The sequence below is a fragment of the Scheffersomyces xylosifermentans genome (assembly GCF_036884685.1).
Source record: "Scheffersomyces xylosifermentans strain CBS 12540 chromosome Unknown RJT20scaffold_3, whole genome shotgun sequence".
NCBI lineage: Eukaryota > Fungi > Ascomycota > Pichiomycetes > Serinales > Debaryomycetaceae > Scheffersomyces > Scheffersomyces xylosifermentans.
This window is the reverse complement of record NW_027042941.1, coordinates 1,060,877-1,085,706: the sequence shown is the minus strand read 5'-3', so window position 1 is coordinate 1,085,706 and position 24,830 is coordinate 1,060,877. Positions and strand designations below refer to the sequence as shown.

At 39.1% G+C, this 24,830-nt stretch overlaps 11 protein-coding genes across 11 annotated transcripts; 6 read left to right on the top strand and 5 right to left on the bottom strand. All coding sequences in view use genetic code 12, as the record gives it.

Moving 5' to 3' along the window:
- Positions 1-555: 555 nt before the first annotated feature.
- Positions 556-1,652, top strand: RJT20DRAFT_36328 (uncharacterized protein). The gene has a single exon (XM_064919842.1). The coding sequence runs from the start codon at positions 601-603 to the stop codon at positions 1,546-1,548; it is 948 nt and encodes a 315-aa protein (XP_064775065.1). The 5' UTR covers positions 556-600; the 3' UTR covers positions 1,549-1,652.
- Positions 1,653-1,756: 104 nt separating this feature from the next.
- On the bottom strand, positions 1,757-2,539 carry RJT20DRAFT_1573 (mitochondrial 37S ribosomal protein mS42; the record flags this gene model as incomplete). The annotated part of the gene is made up of 1 exon (XM_064919147.1): positions 1,757-2,539. One exon carries the CDS (start codon positions 2,537-2,539, stop codon positions 1,757-1,759), a length of 783 nt encoding a protein of 260 aa, XP_064775064.1.
- An 837-nt stretch (positions 2,540-3,376) lies between these two features.
- On the bottom strand, positions 3,377-4,804 carry TIP41 (Tip41p; the record flags this gene model as incomplete). The annotated part of the gene is made up of 1 exon (XM_064919145.1): positions 3,377-4,804. The coding sequence occupies one exon, from the start codon at positions 4,802-4,804 to the stop codon at positions 3,377-3,379; it is 1,428 nt and encodes a 475-aa protein (XP_064775063.1).
- A 1,304-nt stretch (positions 4,805-6,108) lies between these two features.
- On the bottom strand, positions 6,109-9,834 carry GDE1 (glycerophosphocholine phosphodiesterase; the record flags this gene model as incomplete). Its single annotated transcript, XM_064921561.1, has 3 exons — positions 6,109-6,809; positions 6,855-9,090; positions 9,154-9,834. 3 exons carry the CDS (start codon positions 9,832-9,834, stop codon positions 6,109-6,111), a joined length of 3,618 nt encoding a protein of 1,205 aa, XP_064775062.1.
- Positions 9,835-12,122: 2,288 nt separating this feature from the next.
- CAR1 (arginase) lies at positions 12,123-13,192 on the top strand (the record flags this gene model as incomplete). Its single annotated transcript, XM_064918300.1, has 2 exons — positions 12,123-12,132; positions 12,249-13,192. 2 exons carry the CDS (start codon positions 12,123-12,125, stop codon positions 13,190-13,192), a joined length of 954 nt encoding a protein of 317 aa, XP_064775061.1.
- Positions 13,193-15,000: 1,808 nt separating this feature from the next.
- Positions 15,001-15,861, top strand: RJT20DRAFT_134284 (uncharacterized protein; the record flags this gene model as incomplete). Its single annotated transcript, XM_064918299.1, has 1 exon — positions 15,001-15,861. One exon carries the CDS (start codon positions 15,001-15,003, stop codon positions 15,859-15,861), a length of 861 nt encoding a protein of 286 aa, XP_064775060.1.
- A 620-nt stretch (positions 15,862-16,481) lies between these two features.
- On the top strand, positions 16,482-18,614 carry RJT20DRAFT_134283 (uncharacterized protein; the record flags this gene model as incomplete). Its single annotated transcript, XM_064918298.1, has 1 exon — positions 16,482-18,614. One exon carries the CDS (start codon positions 16,482-16,484, stop codon positions 18,612-18,614), a length of 2,133 nt encoding a protein of 710 aa, XP_064775059.1.
- Positions 18,615-19,439: 825 nt separating this feature from the next.
- Positions 19,440-20,300, top strand: RJT20DRAFT_94791 (nucleotidase; the record flags this gene model as incomplete). Its single annotated transcript, XM_064921550.1, has 1 exon — positions 19,440-20,300. One exon carries the CDS (start codon positions 19,440-19,442, stop codon positions 20,298-20,300), a length of 861 nt encoding a protein of 286 aa, XP_064775058.1.
- Positions 20,301-21,050: 750 nt separating this feature from the next.
- RJT20DRAFT_36197 (putative serine hydrolase) lies at positions 21,051-22,182 on the top strand. The gene has a single exon (XM_064919841.1). It carries the CDS (start codon positions 21,225-21,227, stop codon positions 22,083-22,085), a length of 861 nt encoding a protein of 286 aa, XP_064775057.1. The 5' UTR covers positions 21,051-21,224; the 3' UTR covers positions 22,086-22,182.
- Positions 22,183-22,279: 97 nt separating this feature from the next.
- Positions 22,280-23,218, bottom strand: RJT20DRAFT_134280 (protein disulfide isomerase; the record flags this gene model as incomplete). Its single annotated transcript, XM_064918297.1, has 1 exon — positions 22,280-23,218. The coding sequence occupies one exon, from the start codon at positions 23,216-23,218 to the stop codon at positions 22,280-22,282; it is 939 nt and encodes a 312-aa protein (XP_064775056.1).
- An 898-nt stretch (positions 23,219-24,116) lies between these two features.
- Positions 24,117-24,751, bottom strand: RJT20DRAFT_127095 (uncharacterized protein). The gene is made up of 2 exons (XM_064916918.1): positions 24,538-24,751; positions 24,117-24,381 (listed from the first exon to the last, which is right to left on the bottom strand). Exons 1-2 carry the CDS (start codon positions 24,656-24,658, stop codon positions 24,239-24,241), a joined length of 264 nt encoding a protein of 87 aa, XP_064775055.1. The 5' UTR covers positions 24,659-24,751; the 3' UTR covers positions 24,117-24,238.
- Positions 24,752-24,830: the final 79 nt, after the last annotated feature.

Below are 24,830 nucleotides of genomic sequence, written 5' to 3'. Positions count from 1 at the left end.
TGCCAGTGCCAGTATTGCCAGTGCCAGTAGTGCCAGTGCCAGGAGTACACAGCAAAGTGAGGAGTACGCAGTAAAGCGAGTATCTTTTTTCTGGCTTGATGGGAGTAAGAACCACAGTCGTTAGTGAGAGAGTGAGAAAGTGAGAGAGAGATAGCGAGACCGTGGGAATTTGGATTAGGACATAACGACACAATGAGAGGAGACTCGTTAGTCCTATCGGTGGAAGAACAAGTTCTTTCTCTTACTTGAGCAATTTGTTACTACTTTCAACATTCATACTTCCAACATTCACTATTTCTTTTAGTAGAACAATGAACAATGAACAATGAACAATGAACAATGCACTCGTATACATGCTATGAATACATGAATACATGAACACATAAGACACTCACAAGTACTCTGAATGTCTCACTCTTCACTATTCTTCTGTTTCCTCTCTTTTCTTCCTTAGCGACTCCTCGCGCGTTTTATTTATTTACATTGGCGTCTAAATTTATGGCAGCCAAAAAAATCAAAATGGCTGTAAGAATTTAGAATTTAGAATTTACTGAAGTTACTTCTTATTTCTGAGTAAACATAATTGGGTTGGTGTCTGCTATGTCAGAGGAACTTCTGAAGCTATGCGATGACATCCTCGCAAGCACCTCGATACTCTCACACAACTATGGCATTCCGTCGCTCCGGAAGCTGAACCACTCTCTGACAAGCAATACCGTTGCAGCCTTGGAGCTGCAGTACACTGATCTTTACCGTGAATTGACCACGAAAGCCAATGAACTTCTCTATCTTTCGAAACTCGAAGAATTGCAAATGGCACCAGATCGCCAGATCGAGGAACAATATGACCAAATCGTGAAGGAATTGCCTTTGGTGGAGCCTAAGGATCTTGAACTGTTCCTTAGAGTCCACAACCAAACAGTCAAGACAGAACAACTATTAAATAATTTTATGCAAACAATAGTACCGACAATAAGAGCGATACACCAGGCCAGAGAAGATTTAACATCAACAGAGGTGAACATATTAAACAATCTCAATGAGTTATACTCAATTAAAGATGGCAAAAAAGGACTAGAGTTCCAACTAGCTCAAGAACACGAAATCCGTCGATTAGAAAACGAAACATATTCCGAATTGGACAACGAGTTATCCCTGCTACTCACCTCAGATATAAAACCGAAATTACAAGAGTTGAATTCGATCAACCAAGAATTGAGTACCAAGAGCGACCAATTGGCAGAAGCAAAAAAACAACAAATCGAAGCAGACGAAGCAGTTGATGATCAGGAATTACAGAGTATAAAGGCAAGATACACAGAGTTGGTAAAAAAATGGAAGTATCTATCGAAGATTTGCGAATTTTTGCCTTCGTTCATCACTACTTTGCCCATTAACTGGTTCAATGATAAGACCTTATTTGATATAATTAGAGATTGTGAAAAATTGGCAGAGAGACTAGAAAAGTACCAGCTGATAGTGAATGTGAATACAATTGACGAATTTGATGTCAAGGACTTGATGTTGCTCGAATTCAAGGACATATAAGACTTTTTTCACTATTGTCGTTACAGTCTTTTTGTTTATATCAACTACTATTGGTATAGTCGGGTTACCCTTTAGGGGAGGGATAATGGTTTCTATGTGTAATGATGTTTGTACTATATACATGTATTATAGAAATAGACCCGAGGGTCTATGAATGTTACAACTTTAACTGGTGGGTTAAAATTCTATTTTGGATTAGATCATTATATTAGATCTGGAACACTCTTTTGTTAACGACATCCCAGTTGATGCATTCCCAAACGTTTGTCAAATAATCGGCCTTTCCTGTCACACCGTAATCATTAATATAGGCATGTTCCCAGCAGTTGATGGCCAAGATTGGCAACGAGTAATCTCTTTCCTTTTTGGCGGCTCTTTCGTTTAAGTTGTTCAAGTATTCAAAACTACCTTCGTCAACTCCTCCATTTAAGTCCAAAGACTGATTCTTACCGTAGTAGTATGGAGTACCATCGTTATTGCATCTGATGATTTTCAATGCCTTATCTTCCAGTTCAACCAAGAATACCCATCCTTGACCAAAAGACGAATCAGCCAACAACAACATCCTGTCTCTGAATGTGTCAACATCAGGGATGTCTTGGAAGGACAACTTCTCCATCAACAATCTCGATGGTCTGGTCTTAGCAGCTTCGCTCTTGTCGGTAAGCTGCTCCATGAAAAAGTGGTTGTTATGAGCTTGCGAAGCATAGTGGAATATGTGCTGTTCAGTGGTTTGTTTGGCGGTGTGCAACAAGATCTGGTACGGGGTTTTCAACTCGTTTTCTGTTCCGTTGGTATGCAATGTCAAGTTAAGGGTTAAGAACTTCTGGTAGTCGGCCCAAGCTGCCTGGAACCCTTTAGCTGAGTACAAGCCTTCGATTCCGTTGGCCAAATGGTGCTTTTCGTTGTTTAAAACTGGCACATGGTGAATAGATCTTTTGGAGACACGCAGTATGCTCTGAGCGAGCAACGTGCGACTTCTGGCGAACATTGTTGTGCTGGTAAGTGTTAAAGACGTCTTGGTTAAACAACTGAAAAACTTGAAAATTTTTGTACAACAAATATGGCGGACTGCACATACCATCTTCCATATGGTAACTGTATAACTATATAAGGTAAGTATATAACTATATAACTATATAATGGTGGCTGTACTGTTACTATATGGTGTATTATTACTATGGGGTGACTCTACTGTTACTATTTGGTATATTATAAATAATAATATTTGGTATGTTATTACTGTATGGTGACTCTATTGTCACTATAGGGCATTACAGTATGGTAAATTATTACCATATGGTAACTGTATAGCAATATATTTTTTGTGACATTACTGTTACTATATAGTGAATTCTATGTAGTGACTCTACTATTACTATCTGGTATATTGGTTACTATATTATTACTGTACTGTTACTATAGAGTGGTTTGCTATATAATGGTTGATATAAATGATATGCTACTATCCGCTATATATAGAATCGGATGCATGATATGAATATACTAGTAAGGAAGGTATATATTCATAGAAAGGATGAACCATGTATAGTGTAGCTTACTGCTATACCCCCATATTGTTATGCCACTAGTGTTAAGAATGTAGTTGTACCATTTCTTAACAATTCTTTCTATCTTCAAGGTATTGTGTGCGTTGTGGCATTAGTATGCCATTAGCAGATTCAATATCATCGGATGCAATAAGCGCATTAAACACTTTGAAGAACAAAGTATGTGAAGATATAGACGACGTAATTACAACACATTTAAAGAATGATAATGCACGGTAAATTCAGCAGTTTTGAACGCTCTCCAAATTAGTCTATCCTTATACAACTTCTGATGCATTGAGTTTTTGTCCAGACTCACCTTCTGGCACTCTATTCGACTCTATCACGGTACTTACAACGGGTATATTCTGCGAAACCCAATTCGTGTCGCGAAGCAACTTCTTAGGATCATTAGTGTTGGTTGTCTTACTGCTAGTAATCTTTTTGAGTAGATCATCATACGGAAACTCCTGTTCCTTGTGCTCTCGTATTAACTGGTTCGTCTCGAAATCTACAAAAACTCGGGTGTCTCGTATCCTGAAAATCACATTGTCAATACGAAGAAAGAAACGACAAAGTAGCAAGAGACAAGTTGGCATGACCCTGATCTTCGTAGAAAGCATAGATATACCGTTGTCACCTAACTCATCTTCAAAAAGTATCGACTCATCATAGAATAGGATAGGGTCCTGACGAAGAAGTTTCTTCACCGGAATTTCTTCACTGGAAGGATGCAATTGTAGGTTTGTTGTGGTTCCCTTATAATTAGGAGAGTATGTCCAATCGTATGGCTTTAAAGTATCCAAATTATCAGTAAATGTCTTAAGATCCTTTGTTGAATTTTCCTTAAGTGCTTTCTCAGACTTTTCCGAAGACGACAGTGATTTCGATCTACGTGAATTCAACCATTCTTGATGATAACTGACCTTGAGTTTACAGTCCGAATCTAGTGAATCCAAAGCATCTAAAGCATTGAATTCAATGGCTTCGCCAGTCTTGTGATTGACAATTTTTACCAAGTTGTTTCCGAAGATCATTTCGGGTAATGGGAAATCAAACCGGTTTTCACTGAGATAGTCGAGTTCTTGTGAGTTGAGAATCGGTCTTTTCTGCGTGAAGATGCTCCAGTCATTGATTGATATAGACGGTCTATCCTGAATGGGGAATGAAGCTTGTGGTGATGGTATAATGACTTGTCCGCAATGCTCACATTGAGGGTTATTGCACTCTCCATGATCGTCTTTAGCTGGTACGGAGATATTTGTGGAATGAGAATGATGGCTTGTAACGACAGACTTTCCTGGAGCAGATGAGAATGGGAAACTAGATCTCATACTAGAACTGCTTGTCTCTGATTGTATGGAAGTCGGGGTAATTCTTGTAGTCGTAGATCTAGAAGTAGCACTAGCAAAGGGTCCTGAAGCTTGTGCCGATGAACTAGGTTTACCAGTAGAGCCAATAGCTCTATTTGATGGTAACCGGCCTCTTGTGTGAAGCGATACCATTTCTCTTGCTGCGTTAACATGAACTGCTTGGATTCCGGCTCGTGTAGTGGTTGAAGAAGCTGTTGCAAACGTGCTGCTAGGTCCATTATCACCAGTTGATAGAACTGCTGTCCTAGCACTAGGCTTAGCGAATATAGTAGTAGGACGAGTAGTAACGGATTCCGTAGGAATTTCGTCCTTTTTGGGCAGTTCTGACGACATAGACTACAAGATTACAGTGGTATATACTTCTACCGAGACTATCAACACGATATTCAATCGGCAATTGAAGATCGTAACAGCTATTGTGAATAAATAACTGGTAAATTAATAGAACCAAATGACTGCAAGTTGAGAATTGGTCTTTACCGTACGCGCAAATGTCGTAGAGAGATAAAAAGAGCGTGGGGAGAGGGTATTTGAATTAGGGAGAGATTGGGTGAGAGATTGGGCGAGAGGTTATAGAATTAGGGAGAGCGTGGGGAGAGAAGTAGGGAAAGAATCGGGATGGAGGGGAGAGATTGGGAGAGATTGGGAGAGATTGGGAGAAGGAGACTTTATGAGTTATCTTAGTAGATTACAGGTCAATTACAAGAGATCGTAGAGCAAAGAAAAAAAAAATTAAAGAGTATCCTCCCTTAAGGAAAGTGAAAGCTATTCCTTATGAGTGATAGTAAAAGGTGGGGAGAGACAAAGACTGAATAATACACTATCACTGATTTGAAAGTTGAATAAATAAATATCAATTGAGTAGAAAATGGGAACATAGATAGTAATAGTAATAGTGATGGTGATAGTGAGAGAGTGAGTATTAGGGAAAGGCTAAAAGGGAGCAATAGTTTTATTTATCTATCTATCTGTATATTATATAGAGTTACGTTATAACCTCATCATACAACAATAGTGAGCAGATCGGAGTTTATACTTCATCGATTTTTAGGGACGGAAAAACCATTTTCCTAGCGAGACTCACTCTACTGGATAGGATGGAACAATCGTCCTATATCTCTCGCTGGTAGGACAAAACAAGGTTACTCTGGGTTACAATAGGTTACTCTGGCTTATACAAGGTTACTCTGGGTAATACTAGGTTACTCTGTACACTAGCTACACTTCGTACACCCTTTAGAACACACAGTGGGTAACACCCACACCCTAAGTACAGTATAAGTCTTTCTTTTCTTTTTTTGCAGTTAAAATCACGAGATACCGTAGTTCTCCCAGATTAAGAAGAAATATGTCTTCCACGTAAGCCGACGTCCAGAAGCAAATAGTAAATAGGTAATTGAAATTATAAAATATACTCTTTCCCTCTACTCTACTTTCTCCCATTTTACATTGTCAGTTCAATTATCTTCAAATTGCTATGGTACATCTTATCAAATACGTTTTGTATCATAACCATTTACTCTATACTTTATGCAAAATCTAATATTAATGCATAGCAGAATATAACCAGTCTAAGTCTATCGAGAGCAATTCTATGCGGCCATGGTACTATATACTCATTTGCCTTCATACGCTCTCTAATCACTGGCAGAGGAATCATCCAAGTCCTTATCTTGTCTCAATCCCTCTCTTACTGCCAAAACACTATCAGCAATGACAGCATCAACACCAGCTCTCATTTGAATTTTGGCTAATTCCGGATCGTTATTCTCCACACCATATGTCACACAAACCAACCCAGAAGACTTGACTACTTGCGTCAACCTTGGGGCCTTGACAATGGTCTCGGCAGCACTCACAATACCCAACAAGTTCCATTTCTTGGAGAATCTAATGGCATTTTGCAAAGAAGAAGCTCTGATATCCGACATTGTAGTTGTTCCAGCCTCAGTCAAAAATAAGATAGGAATGGTAGGCTGCTTCATGGACAAGTAGACACAAATGTCAGGATGGAAGGAAGAGAATAAAATATCTCTGCCGCTGGCGTTTTCATCATAGATAACTTTCAAGATAGTGTCAACATAGTGGTTCATGTCAATGGCAATTTCTCCCATGCTTTCTTGTTCTGCTTCGTCCAACATAGGATACTTCAATTCCATGTTGAATCCTACATTCTTTGGCAACTTTTTGAACAATTCTTTTAAGGTAACGAAGTTCGATGCCACAGACATACCTCTAAAATTTCCTTTGAAACCTTTATCCTTCCAAGTCTTGGTTAACTTCATTCTTCTACTAATTTGGTCTTTGAATTCACGATCTAATTCGTCATCTTTAGGCTCTTCTTTCTTAGCGGGAGTCATTGGGGTCAAACTGAATCCGTTACTTGAGATATTAGACAATTGTTGAGATGACTTGGCTCTGCGTCTGATAGAGAGGACTTCATCGTCCTGAGAATATTGTTTTTTGTCGCCATCATGGGACGAGTTGACATCGTTTAAACCTAAGAATTGTTCAGCAGTAATTGAATGCATGGGAATATCAATACCAGATTCAGCAACTGTGAAATCATGATAAACGACTGGAATAGAATCCTTAGTCAATTGAACATCAAATTCAACGTATGAAGCCCCCAATGATGCGGCTGCAATGAAGGATTCTACTGTATTTTCACCCAATTGCAAGGAGTTTCTGCCACTGACATTTTTACCTAAACCTCTGTGGCCAATGACTCTTGTAGAGACTAATTGCTTCCAGTAAGTGTCAGTTCTTCCAATGGTCATCGATTTATGAGTGAATGGCTTAACACATAAGTATTCAAATCTAACCAAACCTAGAATATCCAAGTTGCTTGATTCAAGAATAGGAATGGTGATACTATTATTCAAAGATCTCATTTGGGGCCCGACTTTTGTGTATGCATCCTTCAACAATGCTATAGCTCTACCCAAAATCTTGTCCTTTTTATTGTCTGCAATTTGGTATGTTGGAATCAAGTCAAAAGAAATAATGACGTCGTCTGCACTCAAGTGCTTACTCAATTTGAAAGTCAAAGGATCCGTAGCACTACCATGGTGATCCTCCAATGGAAGATCTATTATTACAGGTGGTTCAATTGGCTTGTTAGTAGATTTATTACGACATGTGATAGACAATGATAAGGCTGTGTCTAATTCAGTCGAAAAGCTCTTTGCCAAAGACATTTGATTGAGCTCGATCGGATCATTGTTGTCCCTCAAATCAGTTGTTCCTAACGTAATCATAATCAAAGACTCGTCTTCATTCAAATAACGATGTCCAAAAGATTTAATAGGCTTAAGTTTCCTTTTGTGCTTCGGAGGCTTGGTAATAGAAGATGAGGACCCAGTATTCCTCAATTGCTTGTAAACCTGACTCATATCTTGACGAGAAGACTCAGGCAACCTGTCAATACTTGAAGTGGATAGCACAGAGTCATCTGTTGTGCTCTTAAGAAGGGGTGTGCTGACTGGAGAAGCCACTACACGGGACAAGTTGTTCTCTGGATGGTACATGTCAAACAACAAGAGTTTTTCATCTTTTGGATGGACCAAGTCACCAACCTTCAAATGCCCTCTTAAGTAAGCATGTTCCATAGGTAACCAACCAGAATCATCGACTATTTCATATTTGCACTTGTAATCGATTAACAATTTGACAACTTCCTCAAATCCGTCACTGGCGGCGATGAAAATCGGAGTCCAACCAAAGACACTTTCACCTATCTCAGTATCGGCTCCACTCTTCAATAAGAACTCCACGAGATCCACATAATTAAGTTTAGCTGCAATGTAAAGTGCGGTCTCATTGTGATGTTCAGAATCGGTGTAGTTAATGTCTATTTTACCCTGGTTGATCAAGGAATCTAAGATCTGACTGGAGTTCAACCTGACTGCCAAAAGAATCAAATTTGGACACGTCAAGCTGTTAGCAGAATTGAAGATAATCAAGTTCTCAGTTGTTTTAGGGTGCTTTCCAATGATAGATAAGTGCAATGGAGTCAATCCTTCTTGGTCTCCCCAAACTTCGGTATTATCGATTGAGATAGAAGTATCAATCAATTCCCAATTAGTCATATAGTCGAGCAAGAGGTTGGTAGCAATTTTCAAACCATACTGTGCCGAATAATGTAAAGGTGTTCTGTTGTAGTTATCCTTGGCCATAAGCAACTTCTTGGCATTCTCAGCATTCGAGGCATGAAGCTTCTTGAGGATGTAACTTAAACCATTGATGCTATCAGTGACGTCGTGGTCGGGTCCCTTTTGCTGATTTAAGAAACGGTTGGATTCTGCTGTTTCTCCTGGAGTGACCTTTTGTTCCTTGATGAATTGTTTCTTTCCCAAACTGATGATATGCTGATGGAAGAAATTTCTTCCAGAAATATCTGACTGGTCGTATAAGAAGTCATCAGAGTGTTCTGGCTTATCCATGACGAATTTTTCGAGAAATTCGAGTAGGCTGTCAATACAATGAGTAGAGTTGAATGAAGCAGCCTTGTTTAAGAGAGAAATCAATGATTTGTGAGAAGTCTTTGAGTCGGGCCCAGTCAGCTTTAATTGCTCTTCCAACGCTTTAGCATCATCGTTCTCAATCAAAGCATAGTACTTCTGCAAGACTTGCTGGTCGTAGGTGCTCTTCTTGCCATTGTCAATACTAAGGTTTCTAACGCTTCTAATATTCTCATCATCTTCTTGTTCATTATCGAGTGCTTCAGACTCTCCCAATTCGTTGAGAATGTGGTTAACGGTGTCCAATGAAGTTAAAAGCTCGGTCTCATTAGCGAAAGGCAAGGCATTGACTCTGGTGGACAAGTAGGCTTCCTTGTTGTGGTTAGAAATTTCAAACGAGAACTCTTTGGCTTCCTTCAAGTCGTCGGTCAAGTTCTCCTTAATTAACCAAGTCAACTTCTTATCCAATTTCTTTAAGATCTTAATGAACCCTTTGTGGTTAAGTTCTCCAAACCATTTCAAGTTTCTGATTACAGATCTCTCCTCTAACAAAATGGAGATGATTTCTTCCAACTCTTCATTGGACTCTATCTGATGCGAAATTATACCATCCTGGTATCCAAGGACTTGTTTAATTTTAACCAAACGACGGCTGTATTCAACGTACTTGGTGTTGTAGAAATCGTTGACTCTTTCGATGTCTCTGTCTAATTCATAGAAGAAAGATGACATGACTTGTCCTATGAGAGTCACAACCTCGGCCTTTTCAGCATTTTGGTCATGGAATTGCTCAAATACCTGGTCAATGTTCTTGATAACTTTCTTCAAGTGCTTGTAGTTCATGTAGTAGATCGACCATTCTGGGATCTGGTGGGAGAGATATGTCTTTCCAAATTTCATCGTGAGAGATGCCAAAAAGACTTATTGATCAGCTATTTTTTGGATATACTCTGGTGAATTTTTACCTTCTACAGCCACAATGTTCTTAAACCAGTAGGTCCATGCAATTGTAGTACAACGACGATTTCTGGTTGTAACAAAGACAAAGCGTTAATCACGACGATACGGCTGTGAAAAGTAGAGACCGCGTTCGGTGACAGTTTTTCCGATGGCCTAATAGACTTAATGGTAGTTCCGTTTCTAAGAAAACAACTTGGTTCAAAAAGAATGGTGGTTACAAGAAACTCTGGTCCAGACTCTTCAGCCAGTACCAGTCTCGGTAGAGGAAAAGAAAAGTTTAGGATCAAAACAACAATAACAACGATCCGATTAATTCGGAAACGTGGTTCATCGGCCATTGGCATCGTAGTGGATAGCGGTAATGCTAATATAAAGGCTGCAACGGAGACTTCTCTGGGGATGACATAGTGACGTTTTGCACGTGTAGAAAGGCGCTGGCGCTGCAACATGGCGGTAGTTTTAACTGCATTGGGCGAGGAATAAGGCAGATAAACACAAAACACAACGGTAGCAGCAGCAGTGCGTTGAACGAGAGTATTTTTAGAGAGAAATGAGAGGGAAAAATGGAGATGTCGCTAACGAGAGATGCCAGAAAGCTTAAGTGATTATTTTTAGTGCTTAAAATTTATTTAGAGGGGAGCCTATTTGGGATTTGGAGTTTATGGAGGTGGTTAGTTTTTCTTTTTTCTGCAAATTTATGGATTATTGAAGTATAGGTAGGGTGAAAGTTTGAGTTCGGTAAATGTTAAATCTTTGTTGTTCTTGTTCACATACCTGTCTGTAATCGTGTTTGTATCACTCGATGGACCCGCCTGAAAATGAAAAAAATTTTATTTTTCATTTTGACATGCCTTCTCCAACATTGTGGTGACTAAGAACACTGAGGAGAATAATTCTAGTACTGTATTAATTAATACTCTTTGTTTTTGCCAGTTACAGATTAGGATGGTAAAACCGCCGTGCCTGCTGTCACACGACACTATTTTCATTGAAATGTTTCTGTTCTTCCAGTCGGAAGAGAGATGGTTCCATGGTGTGCAGAGAGATCTGATTTGATTCGTCTATAGTTTTAGTTACCAAAATCATTCACATCTTGTTATAGTTGTGATTTTCCCTTGACTGTTGAACACAAACATGTCAGAGCTACCTATTAACTATCAACAGTTTCTGCTTTTACATATTGCGTCATTTGTGCTTGTGGTTCTTGTTCTCTCTCGGTAAGATAACATCATGCTGTCTTCTTGTAGACCCACTTTATGCGCGGAAAGGTGCTGTCTTTACTACGTCTGTAAGAGGTCCAGGGCAGATTATGTTCATTATGGGAGACTCGGGGATGGAGATGTCCATTTCGATTGAGTCCTACCCCACATACTCTAATTATATCTGATTTTCATCTATAATTCATCGTGCTTTTAAGAGCCCATACCTCTTACAGAAGTCATCGCCTCGGCAATCGGCGGAAACTTTTGTTTCGCTCACAAACCCCACCTTTGCTAAAAATGTCAACATACAGATGTCTCATCATAGTAGTTAATCTTCTCCATCTTCGGACTCCCCAACTCGCTGACACAATAGCATAGTTTTAACTAACATAGTATTGCCAACGGATGACCATCTTCTCGGAGACAAGAAAGTTTCTCACAATTACGCCAACCACCTTACATACTGTGGTCAGTGGAGTATTCGAGAACTGTAAGGCGAATGCAACATGAAAAAGAGGGGCGAAGCATCCTAACCTCAACATCTACTAGCATCCTCTCTTTCTCCTAACTTTAGGGACGTTTTTCTCCTCATTAAGTTCTCTGGCCTCACTAATCGCGACAGCCCAAATAGAAGCTCTGTGCTAATCTGTCACTAAAATTCGCACCCACATGGGATCCTGCACTCCCATTCGTTGTAGACAGTGGGCATTTGTCACGAAGATGCTCACGGTGTCATATTTTTCTCAGTAACTGCTCGCAATCTCTTGCCTTTCACTAGCTATTTCCATTAAGTTCAGTCAAACGCGACTTCGCGTTCCGTTTCTGGATACAGCCTATCGCTCAAAACGGTATCGATATCTCTGGAACCATTGGGATGGAACTATAAAAGAGGGTTCGTGTCCATGTCGATGAGGATGTAGATTTGAGTGGTTGTCTATAAGCATAAGAAATCATCTTCTTCATTTTATTACTGTAAAAAAATTTTAGCAGTATCATATCTTAATACCATATTCCTAATAATACATAATGTCTGACAGTAAGTACTCATTCTTGTTCCATTAGCAACAAATGAAACCGTCATAATGTCTTAAAGTGAGAGACAGGAGAAGTAGACTAAGTGGTTTTTTTACAATCAAATACTAACCGATATAGTCCAATACAAATTTCACCCAAACAAAAAGGCCACCATCATCACAGCTCCATTTTCTGGAGGTCAACCAAAGGGAGGTGTAGAATTGGGGCCAGAATACATCTTAAAAGCAGGCTTCGAAAAACAGCTAGAGCACCTTGGCTGGCAGACTGAGGTAGCTAACCCATTGGAGAAGACTAACTATGAAGCACAAAAATCAAATGATAAGGACTCTTTTGGAGTTAAGAACACCAAGATCGTCTCTGAGTGTTGCCAAAAGATTCACGAAGCCGTCAGATCTGCATTGTCTAGCGACAGATTACCAGTTACCATTGGTGGTGACCACTCCATAGGTACTGCTACTGTAAGTGCAGCTTTGGAGCACAACCCGGACGCTTGTGTTCTCTGGATCGATGCTCACGCTGATATCAACACTCCTAAGACTACAGAATCCGGAAACTTGCACGGATGTCCAATCTCTTTTGTGATGGGCATTGATTCCGACTCCTACCCTCCAGAATTTGCTTGGGTGCCACAAAACTTGAAGGCCAACAGAATTGCCTACATCGGTTTAAGAGACGTGGACGATGGAGAAAAGGCCATCTTGAAGAAGTACAATATTCCAGCTTTTTCCATGTACCATGTCGACAAGTATGGTATTGGTAAAGTTGTGGAAATGGCTCTTGATGCTGTCAACCCAGAGAGAAAGAACCCTATTCACTTGTCATATGACGTTGACGCCATTGACCCATCTTTTGTTCCAGCTACTGGTACCAGAGTCGAGGGAGGATTGTCTTTAAGAGAAGGTTTGTTTATTGCAGAGGAGATTGCCCACACTGGTTTGTTGGGATCAATTGATATTGTGGAAACAAACCCATTGTTGGCTGAGACTGAAGAGCACATTTTGGACACTGTCAGTGCTGCCTGTGCCATTGGTAGATGTGCTTTGGGCCAAACCTTGTTATAAGAGCTTTGAAATTGGAAATTATATATATATATATATATGGGTAATCAAAAGTGTATTAGAATAAATAGAAAAGTAAGCCTAATATGCAAGGAGGTTGTACCGAGTGAGTTGGCGAGTAAATCAGATTTAATAGGGTAGAGAGCATAGAATGGATATGAAACATATTTAAGAAAAATGAACAATGAATATTGAATAATGAATAATGAATCAATTGGAGCCATTGATAAGATGCATGTCTAAGGATGCAAATATCCTAAAAAATCAACCATAAATTAATAATCTTATGGAAATATGCTTGGAGATGTATAACAGAAAAAAATATTAAAGTGTAATCCTCCTTCATTCCACATAACGAACAAAAAAATATACTTTCAACAGTCAGTGATAGTGATATTCTTCACGGAAACAAAAAAAAAATAAGAACCATGACACATCCAATCAGATCGAAAAACAAGACCACAAATAAACATTCTTCATCAAGACATCAAGACATCAACGAACGTCAAAACGAGTACCCCTCAAAATAACCAAGCATTTGCAAAATATAATATTCTATTGTATGAACATATCACCTAATGCAATCAATTTAATGCGACAGGGTGCGTCTGCGAAGAAAGCATGAACGAACAAAGGTGTAGGGTAGAATGTGTGGAGAGGGTGAGAATGAGAGCGAGGGTAAGATAGAGTAAGAGAGAATAAGAGAGTATATGGAATAAAATGTAAGACGAATAAGAGAGAGTAATAATAAAGTAAGAGAGAGTAAGCAGAGAACAAGATAGAGTAAGAGAGTAATAATAGAGTAAGAGAATCAAAGAGGAATACATTAATGGAATAAAAGTATAAATGAATAAGAAATAAAGAGAATAAGAGAAAACTCAAGGAGTAATGAAGAAACCCTGAAAGTAAACACTAAGAAAGGGACAACAGACACACACTGCTTTATTACCTTTTACGACTCCCTCACTACAATCCTTCGATTATAACCAGAATCATAGTATCACCACCACGACAAGATCGCCACCATAGAACACATCAATACATTTACTGAGTATGCAACAGAACACACCATAACAAACGATACAGTCTCTGTGCATCAGGGCTTTAGTCTTATAACTCTCTCCCCACTATTAAACAAAAATTTCACATGCTCGACTCTCTCTATCTATCCATCAAAATACGATCTCCGTCTATTGCTGTTGCCTACCATCTGGACTTACATCATCTGCCCATGTACCATCTGGTCATCAATTGACAAAGCTCAACCTCTTTCCAAGCATTCTAGGAAATTCCATCGCACCAAGAATAGCAAATATCACCTCACACAGTCCACAGCCATTCATATCAATCCATTCCATACACTCTCCCAGTTAATACACACCAAATCAATTCTATCAACTACCATCCAGGCACAGCATTCAATTGGCCCCCAACAATGATCCTCAATCCTCCATACACACCCACAGCAACATCCTCCATTTAGCCATTGACGGTATAAACCATCCAATCATCCTTGCATCAGCCTTGAACTGACCAAAGTGGTTGCACGGGAAAATAATACATAATCGTGTACATAAATTTCATGTTAGCCCCTTTTTTGGATTGCCATAGCCAAACCGAAATGAATTGAGTTGCTAAAAGGAATTCGGAGATGAAACTGGTTATAATTGGCTTCTGTATACAGCTAATATATATATATATAGTAGCAAATCCAATTAATAGGTGTTATTTGTGTATCTTGTATACCTGTTTTCTCCAGCCAAGTATAGTTTAATTCTTTGCGCCCATACCTCATACCGTAAACCCACACAATGGCCACTGTTATTGCATCCCATGTCCCAAACACCATCTCAGTCGAGAAATTGCAGAAGTTCTTCTCCTTCTGTGGCGACATTAAGTCCATCAACTTGATCACCAAGGTCGACAAGACTTCGTCCTACGAGGTCAACTTCGAGTCACCAAAGGCATTGGATACAGCCTTGTTGTTGAACGAAGCTGAATTGGAAGGTGTCCCAATCAATATAGAAAAGGCTCCAGCCGCTGGTGCCGCCGTGGCTTCCTTTGACGATCCACCTAAATACAAAGACGTTGCATCATCCACTACTGTTGAATCCGGTGCTCCTGCTACTGGGGACAACAAGATCCAAAGCGATGCCGTTAAGACAGGAGACAACAACTATGATGATATCAACCAAGAAGAGAAGCCTAAGTACGCCATCATGGCTCAATTGTTAGCTAATGGTTACACTTTGAGCGATAAGATCATTGGCAAGTCAATTGAGGTTGACAAGCAAAACGGATACTCCGCCAAGTTCAAGAGCTTCTTGGGAGACTTGGACAAAAAGTACATCCACTCCGAAGACCCTCAATCTGACTTCAACAAGAATGTCAGTGCTGCACAATCCAAGTTGGCTGATTTACAAATCCAATTGAGCAAATCCAAATACACCAGTAAGTTATCTCATTACTTTGAAAAGGCCGCCAACCATCCTTACGGAATCAAGGTTCACGAGTTCTACAAGGGTGTAGCTGGTGATGTTAAAGACGTTCACGCCGAAGCCAAGAGATTGAGCGAATTGCAAAAGAAGAACGAGGCAGAGGCTGCTGAAAACCCTACTCCAGTCGCCACCAGCTCTACTCCAGTTGCTGGTACCAAGATCGAGAAGTCTTAAATCGCTTGAGTGTCTTTTATCAGGTGTATGAGTATTTGGTGAGCTCACTTGAATTATGTAATTGTATGAGTATAATAATTGACATTTTGTATTTACCTGGAGAAATTCGTAGAAATTGACTTGATTATGCTTCCTAGATGAACGTACGACTAGATAAAGCAATGGTGCATTATTTAGGGCAATTAGCTTGTTTGAAAGAGACAGGGCTGCTACACAATGCAAAATCCAAAGAGAATGTAAAGGAGTACAACTGAATTGCAACTGACACAACGAATACCAATTTCCTTAAACCTTTCTCTCTTAAGGACAACCATAATTTTCACTTCTATAGAATAACCACCATCACCATCCAAATTTTTTACCAATATACATCAAACCATTCACATCAACTAACATCCTCCAACATCAATGGCTGCAACTCACCTACATATATACATGGTAGCGCCAATCTATCATGCACACAGACGCTTCTTTGCAATGGTCGTATTCATCGTTGTATTGACGGATTGATTTGGTAGATGATTAGTATAAGTTCATTGGTAAGAACTTCTCATTGAGAAAGCTGTAGATACGATAATAATTGTCTATAGTTGCTTGTCATTTTCGTAGACAAATGGTAGATGTCGTCAGATTTCGAGAGCATTGATTCAAACAGCGATGATGATGATGATGACTTCTCAGTGGTGAATTTGATTTCAGGAAAAGCAGCTACCGGAGGATCACCCAAGAAGCGGGCTGTTTCAGATAAGAAGAACAATAGACACGGAGAGAAGAAGAAAATCCGATTGAAAGCAGGAGTTTCGCTTGGTAATGGGCTCAGGAAATCGAACTCTCTGAGTTCCGTTCCCAGTCCATCGATCTCTCGATCAGCATCTCCTGGTTTCCAGAAGTCACAATCACCGTCACGAAGAACAAGAAGCAAGGTCAGCGAACAAAGGAAAATAGCAGAAGAATTCGAGTTTGAGCTTCCAAGCATATTTGAAACAGATGCCAAACGAAATCAAGAAATAGCCGACCGGAATAAACTCCTAAAGCAGGAAATTCTGGAAGAAGAGCTCAAACTAAAGAAGGAATACGAGAAGGTTATGCTCCAAAAGACGAAAATTTTGGAGGAATTGAACGACAACGGCTCCCATGGAATAAAGGTATACAACTTAAAGGATGACAACGACCTCATTGAGCGTATTTTGAAAAGCAGCTACAGAGATAATGGTTACTCTCTGAACAGACACTTTTATTTCTTGACAAATGTTTTTAAGGTAGAACGCAAGTTGAACACTGGAAGTTTTAAGTTGAGCAAATTCTTCTTTTATGATTCACGTAAGTACAGGGAGGGGGTCATTCCTTATACGAGTCAATCTACAGTTCAGTTTGTAAATTACTGTTTGCTCAATATTACAAACATTGATCGGCTTAAATACGTCAATAAAATAGTGGAAGAAGCCATTATTCATGATGACGACGATTCAATGAGCGACATATTTAATTACGCAAGGCTAGTAGGCTGTGACCAAAGACCGTTTGAGAACGCCACTGGCTCACACTTAAGTGTTCCCATGAAGTTGAATCAGTTTAATAATAACATCAAAATAACCTTGGTTCGACTAGCAATTATTCTAAATTTATTTCAGGCTACAGCACACTACGAGAGCAACTCAACTCTCTATTCTCCGAAGTCTTTGATTCAAATTTTTATATTAACAACGATGGATTTCAACGCAAATGAACGAGAATTTCAAACATTGAAATATTTTGTACAATCCGTCTTTACTAACTTCACCAATGATCTCAGGGACGAAGAACAGAAGACTTTTATCTCAAATTTTATGACAATTTTATTGTCCATATCTACACATACATACGGAGAAGTCGCTGATAGCCATAAGAGGATAAAGAAATTTGACTATGAATTACAATTCAATACTTTACGAGTGCTAAATATTGCCTTTGCTAATTGTTCCAATAATAGGCTTATACGAATTGTTACTTCTTTGAATCTTTCTTTCCTCAATTATAGTCATAACAAGACACTTGAGGACACAATTGTGCTAGAACTAAGCGAAGACCGGCCTCCAAATGGCGCTGATACGAAGACTAATCAAAAGACCCATTTCAAATCAGGCACCCCAGAGAGAAGTCGTAACTCAGAAAGTTCTAATAACGCACACACACCTCTCGGCTCAGACGTACACTCAGAAGTATCTTCAGAAAGCTGCATTCAATCGCATTCAACCACGCATGCTTCTTTTAGGGACATTAAGTCTGTCCTTAGAGAAATGAACAGAACTGATATTTTAGCTGGACTAGAAAGAAACGATTACGATGCCGTCAACAATATTTATCTTGATCATTACAAGATACAACTACTCAATCATGTGATTTTGCAATCATTCGAGGTAAACCACAAAATTGAAGAAGACTACGAAACAGCTCGGAAGAAAAATGCAATAAGACTCCTGGGACTATTAGCTGAAATTGACCGCTTGCGTAATAGCGTATATGAGAATATCCGTAATATTGGATACGTCAAAATAAGCCACCCTTCGTTCAGTAGAGATGACCTTGTAAAAAGTGTTACCGAAGACTATTATTCCTTGAACTACTTATACAACAATTTCGAGAAAGATTACCAGTTAGTGAAAGACGACATCTTCTATGAGCTGAAACTGAGGGAGACCACTGCACCTAGAGAAAATGCCAATGATGGTAATCGTGTTTTCGGAGGGCCACTAACATCGAATAGCGACGACTAGAGATCCATGAAACTTGACATTTTTAAGCCAATTTTGTACATCTAGAATGTTTAATAAAGACGTGTAATTATAGTTATAGACAAATGCATTTGATGTGAGAAATAGTACCAAGTTTGAACTAATAGACAATCACAAAAACTGATGCGTGCTTAAACATAAACTTATTCTAGAAGAACAATTTGCATCAGAGAACAATTTGCAGTTGTTTTCAACTTTTGTTCTCGAAGACAATTCGCAACTCGGGAATTAATATCTCAAGACCAAAACCCCTAACACACCTGCCAGCACAAACGTTCCAACTTGTAATCTTCACAGTACCCCAATCAGGATCCCAATCAAGACTAACAACCATTACTACGATTATCTACTATTATCCCCCACCCCCCACTAACCACAACCCCCCTCAAATAACGTCAAAAGGCGCATCTTTTCTCTCTCCTGCTAAAACAGACCTTCTTCTCAGCAAACACTCTCGCTACCAGGACCGTCGCTATCTCGCGGCGGACTAAACGTGGTTGATGGAAATCTTAACATGGATGTCCGAACCGTTTCTATCCGATGACTCTTAGTGACTCAATGAGGTATACAGTTGAGGTTGAGGTTGAGGTATTGATAGGGTAATATTTTTCTGTATTGTATGGTTAGAGGTATAAGTGTATATAGGCCGTAGCTGTGTATATGAAATTAATTGATATTCACACACGTCTTTCCTGGAAGAATAGTTGGAAGAAAACTGCAATAACGCTGCCATTGTTATACCGAAATATTAGTTACCACAGATCGTATAGTGGTGTACGTTGCACTTATATTAACAATAACCGAAAAATGACTACTTCAAAAGCTGACCAGCCTACTCCTGTTCATTACAACAACCCCCAAATCGAGCATCTGGAAGAGTTGCCGGGAACTGTCGTAGACTTGCCATTTGGCTTTGGTCCCATTCCAAAGGATTTGGCCAACAAGAAGATATTCTTCTTCGATATAGACAACTGCTTGTACAACCGGTCAACCCAGATCCATGATCTTATGCAAGTGAAAATCCACAATTACTTCAAGGACAACTTGAGTCTTGACGACGAAACTGCTCATGAATTACACATGAACTACTACAAAACATATGGTTTAGCCATCGAAGGTTTAGTGAGGAATCACCAGGTGGACGCCTTGGATTATAACTCCAAGGTCGACGATTCGTTAGACTTGAAATCAGTGTTGAGCTACAACTCTGACTTGAGAAAGATGTTGATTGCTCTTAAAGAAACACACAAGTTTGACTACTTCTGGTTGATCACCAATGCCTACAAGAACCATGCATTGAGAGTGGTGTCGTTTTTGGGAGTTGGTGACTTATTTGACGGATTGACCTACTGTGACTACTCCAAGTTCCCAATTATCTGTAAGCCAATGGACCAATTTTTCTACAATTGTTTCAAGATTACTCAGATCGATTATACTGACAGCGAAGTTTTGGCTAAGCAATACTTTATTGACGATAGTGAACTCAACGTGAAAGCTGCACACAAATTGGGTTTTGGTAATGTGATTCATTATGTTGAAGTTGATGAGGACTATGAAAAGATTGTCAAGAAGGAAGACTTTGCAGAGAATTATGGAAAGGGAGATAACACTGACAAAAGTAAGATAAGAATCATCAGAGATATCTTGGATCTTCCTAAGGTGTTATAGAGAGTTTGCTTAAGGGTAAATTGCTATGGACGTAAAAGGACAGATGGTAAAGGGAGCATATTTACTACGTCTCCTTTTCATTCTCGTACTCTGTCCCCTACTCATTTCTGATTACTGCCTAAAAGAGCCATAGTTTAGATTCATTTCTTACTGTTTGTAATAGATTTGGTTTCCTAGTAGTTTCCACCTAAAACAGTACATACTCAATACGAAGATTGTAAAATCTATAACACCCGGTCAATAGCCATAGCCAATAACAAATAACAAATAACAAATTACGAATAACAAATATACTACTACTACTACTACTACTACTACTACTACTACTCAATTACAAACAAATACAATACAATACAATACACATCACATAAAATAATGTATATGTCAGATCATCTACACTATCAAAAGACAGGCATACTGAGAGAAGCCACATATTAATATCTCTAATAATTTCCTTCACTAATTGTTCCTCACACAAGAATACTGCTCTAGGATCCCTCCTCTTCACCATTTTCCTCTTCATCTTCTTCCAGCTCTTCTTCTTCCCCTTCTGCATCATCATCATCATAAACACCATCCCATCACATTACTTCACATATCCTACATACCACTTATAACCTCACATCACATCACATATCCTACACACCAGTCAGCACATCACCCCAACACCCCCACCACCTTATCCACGAACCTCTGCTACCACAACTCTATTCCCTTTACCACAAACCCCCGTCATATCCTAACATCTTCTCTATCCGCATATTATCTTAATTTTGCGCTCTCGCGGAATCTCGTAATTTGAAAAATTTCGAAACTTCCTATGATTTTGCGATTCTACGAAAACGAATCGGATTTGTAATTTTTCAGTTTTCAGTTCTTGTTGGTGTTCATTTGTGATTTGTATCTGAAACGGCTGTAGCTATAATGCCGCCAAAGAAAGTTGTTCAGTACAAGGGTAAAATCTTGTTTCTTCACGGGTATACCCAGACATCGTCCATTTTCTACGCCAAAACATCGGCCTTAAGAAAGAGACTCACTAAGCTAAACTACAAGTCAGTATATCTTAATGGACCATTAAAGCTCACCCCAGCAGACTTGCCTTCAAATGACGAACTCTCGAAATTCAACACAGTTGTCGCCTCGGACTCCGAGGAAACCAACTATAGAGCATGGTGGGTGAAGCCACACAAGTCTAATGATGGGATCGATTTGGAAGAAGGAATAGCTACTATTAGGAACTACATAAAAAACGGTGTGATAATTCCTGATGAAGACATGAAAGAGGAACCAGAAACTGAAGAGGAAAGGAAATTACCTATTGCCGGCGTGGTTGGCTTTTCCCAAGGAGCGGCTTTGGGTGGTATCATAGCTCATAAGTTCAAGGAATTATTTGATACACCCTCTCCCAAATTCTTCATCTTATATTCTGGATTTAAATTAGACACTTCAAAGAGTTCTGGAAATGACAAATACGAACTGCATTACCCAGACCCGGAGGAATCTATAGACTTCAAGTTCTTGCATGTTTATGGCGAATTGGACACCGTTGTGGATGAAACGAGAGCCTTATCGTTATACGAAGCTACGAAGAGTAGTTCTGACCTCTTGAAGCATCCTGGTGGCCATTTCGTTCCAAATTCCAAATTATTTATTGACCAAGTCACGAATTGGATTCAAATAACTGAAAAAGAGGATGAAGAAGGCAAAGGAAATAACGAGCAGAAGAAAGAAGAGGACGACTTGGACTCTTTAATGGATATGATGGATAACCTTGGCAAAGCGTAGATGTACATTAATGTCGTATATATATTTAAGATGATAGAACGATAGACATGGGAAATGCAAACATACATACACTTTAGGGAGGAAAATTATCAGAATATACAAATTTATTTGGAATCTAGATATATATTACTTTTTGATAGATTGACAATATTGAAATCATCACCTTACCTTATTAGCTACCCTGTATTTTATGGTTACAACTCATCGTGGTCTGGAGCTGCCTTCTTTGCCTTCTTACCCAGTCTGTAGCTGGAATAATACTTCTTTTCTTTTTTGGATAATGGACCTTCAGATGGTGTCTTTTTGGAGACTTCTACTATCCATTCACTGATCTTAAGTTTGTCATTCAACTTGGGAGTTCTGTCGTACTTCAAGACTTCTCCAGATGATTTATTAATGTACAACAAGGAAGGAATTTCAATTTCTCCGTTTTCTCCTTTCGGAATCTCCACCTCTTGTCCCTCTAATGTGACAGTAGTTCCCTTGAGTGCCTTTGAAGAAATCAAGCCAAATTTCACGCTATTAAGGAAATCAATGGCAAGAGATCTAAATAATGGACTCACCAGTTGGGATTTCGATATCAATACAAATTTTCCATAGTCCTCATCTTCATCGACAAAGCTCTTGAAGGTTTCACTTCCAAATCCTGGAATTCTTTTAGAGTAGTTCTTAAGTCTGGAAGTCAAGAAGCTAGCCATTGCCTTCAATGATCTCTCTCCATTGTAAACTTCATTGACGTGTTTTTCATTCTTTCTGAGCGGCTGACCATCTGTATGCTTTGGAGGTCTGAATACCAACAAAGTAGGGAATCCCGAAATCTGGTATTTGGCACATAATGGCTTGTTGTACTCTTTGTCACAGTTCACAGCTGCAACATTAGCAGCATATTGTCCATCTTTGTGGATTAATTTCCCCAACTTAGTGAAAACAGGCTTCAATTGCTGGCAGTATCCACACCATGGTGCGTAGAACTTGACAATGCTAGTGTAGTTTGTTTTGTGGACGACTTTATCGAAAGTCGAAGGTGTCAATTCATAGATATTAGGGTCTGTAGCGTACTCGTCTGCTTGAGCTCTTGCCAAAACGAGCGCAAAAAATTGCAACGAAACTAGAAAGTAATTTATAACCAACATTCTGTGTTTCACCTTATATATTTACAAGCTTTTACTATTCAAAACAACCAACTAATTACCAAAAGACACCATTAGTAAGTAATAGCTGGCATTTTCGATTTTTCACTTTCCTGTTTTCACAACCTTTTCCGGTCGCAGATGGTTTAGATTAGAAGGTCGGTTAGAGCACGACTATTTTGATTATACGGGTGGTTGCAACTATTGCAAAATGGTAAGTGGATGGTGGTGTATTGTGGAGGGGGGTTGTAGTTAGTTGGAGAATGGATAGATGTGGTTGATGATTTTGGTGGTGATTTGATAATGAGATTGAGAAGAAAGTAGGAAAATGATCCAGTGGTGGTGGTTTAACAGAGTAGAAGCCGTTGCTGGGGCCATAAAATGGGAAAACAGTGGAAGAATAACCGGTGCAAGGTTAGCTTATTCAATATGGTATCGTATACAGAAAATTCACTCTATGTCTCTATTTGATTGATATATACAATATCTGGTGCTTTGAGACGTAGAGGATTTCCATTCGCTAATCATAAAACTTTGAATTTATGCAAGTTTTCATTTCAACCGAAAGTAATATTTACTTTTCTTGTTATTCCCATTATCTCTTATAGAATTACATTGCTCTGTCAATGGTCATAATGGAAAGGGCAGCCTCTGAAATCGGCAGAATCTTTGTCTAAGTAGATTCTAAAGAAAAAGAGCTATCCAAGCTGAAGAGATTTGCAAATGAATACTCGATAACTAAAGTCAAATTGTGATGCCATGACTTCCTTAGAGTCATTGGTCATTTCGTCTTTCTTTCGTCAAAAAACTTCAAGATTATCAATATTTACATTGTGCCAAAATCCACTAACTATAGCCCTACAAATCACCTCACTACACTTACAAACTCCACAGTCATTCTGATCCAATATCTATATTGATATCTCTATTATACAATATTTAAAGGTTTCTGTGATTCGTCAGTAACACATCCACACCGCAATATAGCACCTATTATGCTTTCTTCTTCACTATTGTGATCGTCTAGATATAGACACCAACGTAGTTGGAAATACTAATCGATCCATAGCCAATCGACAATGAAGCAACGGCGGCGTAGGCAATATATGCAAGAGGGTTCTTCTTCTTTCTGTCTCCAATTAATGCTAAAGACAAAGAGAGGAATGCTGTACGAGTAAATTGTTAGTATTTGGTAATAATCAGATATTAAACCAATGGGTTCTATTCTTTTCAATTTGAATGCCAGCACCAATTTCTACATTTTTGGCTCATTGCATTTCTGGACTCGACTGAACATCCCATTTTTCATCAAAGTTACGTACTAAGTATCAAAAGAAGAAGATTGAAAAATCCAGCGGTTCTGGAGACAGAACTGAAAGTTACTGGACTCGATTCAAAACTGAATATACGTGTGTAATTGGCATATGGCTCTCCGTGTCCCATTTTTGATTTCTTCTCTTTATGATATATCTACTACCTATCGATTAAGATCCAATGTCAAAAGAGTAACACGTACTATTACTTCATTAATAGATCTGTTGGTCGTCCCTTTTTGGTGAGTCGTGTTCATAGTGACGAGTGCACGACCGCGAAAAGGTGATTCGACGGCGCTACC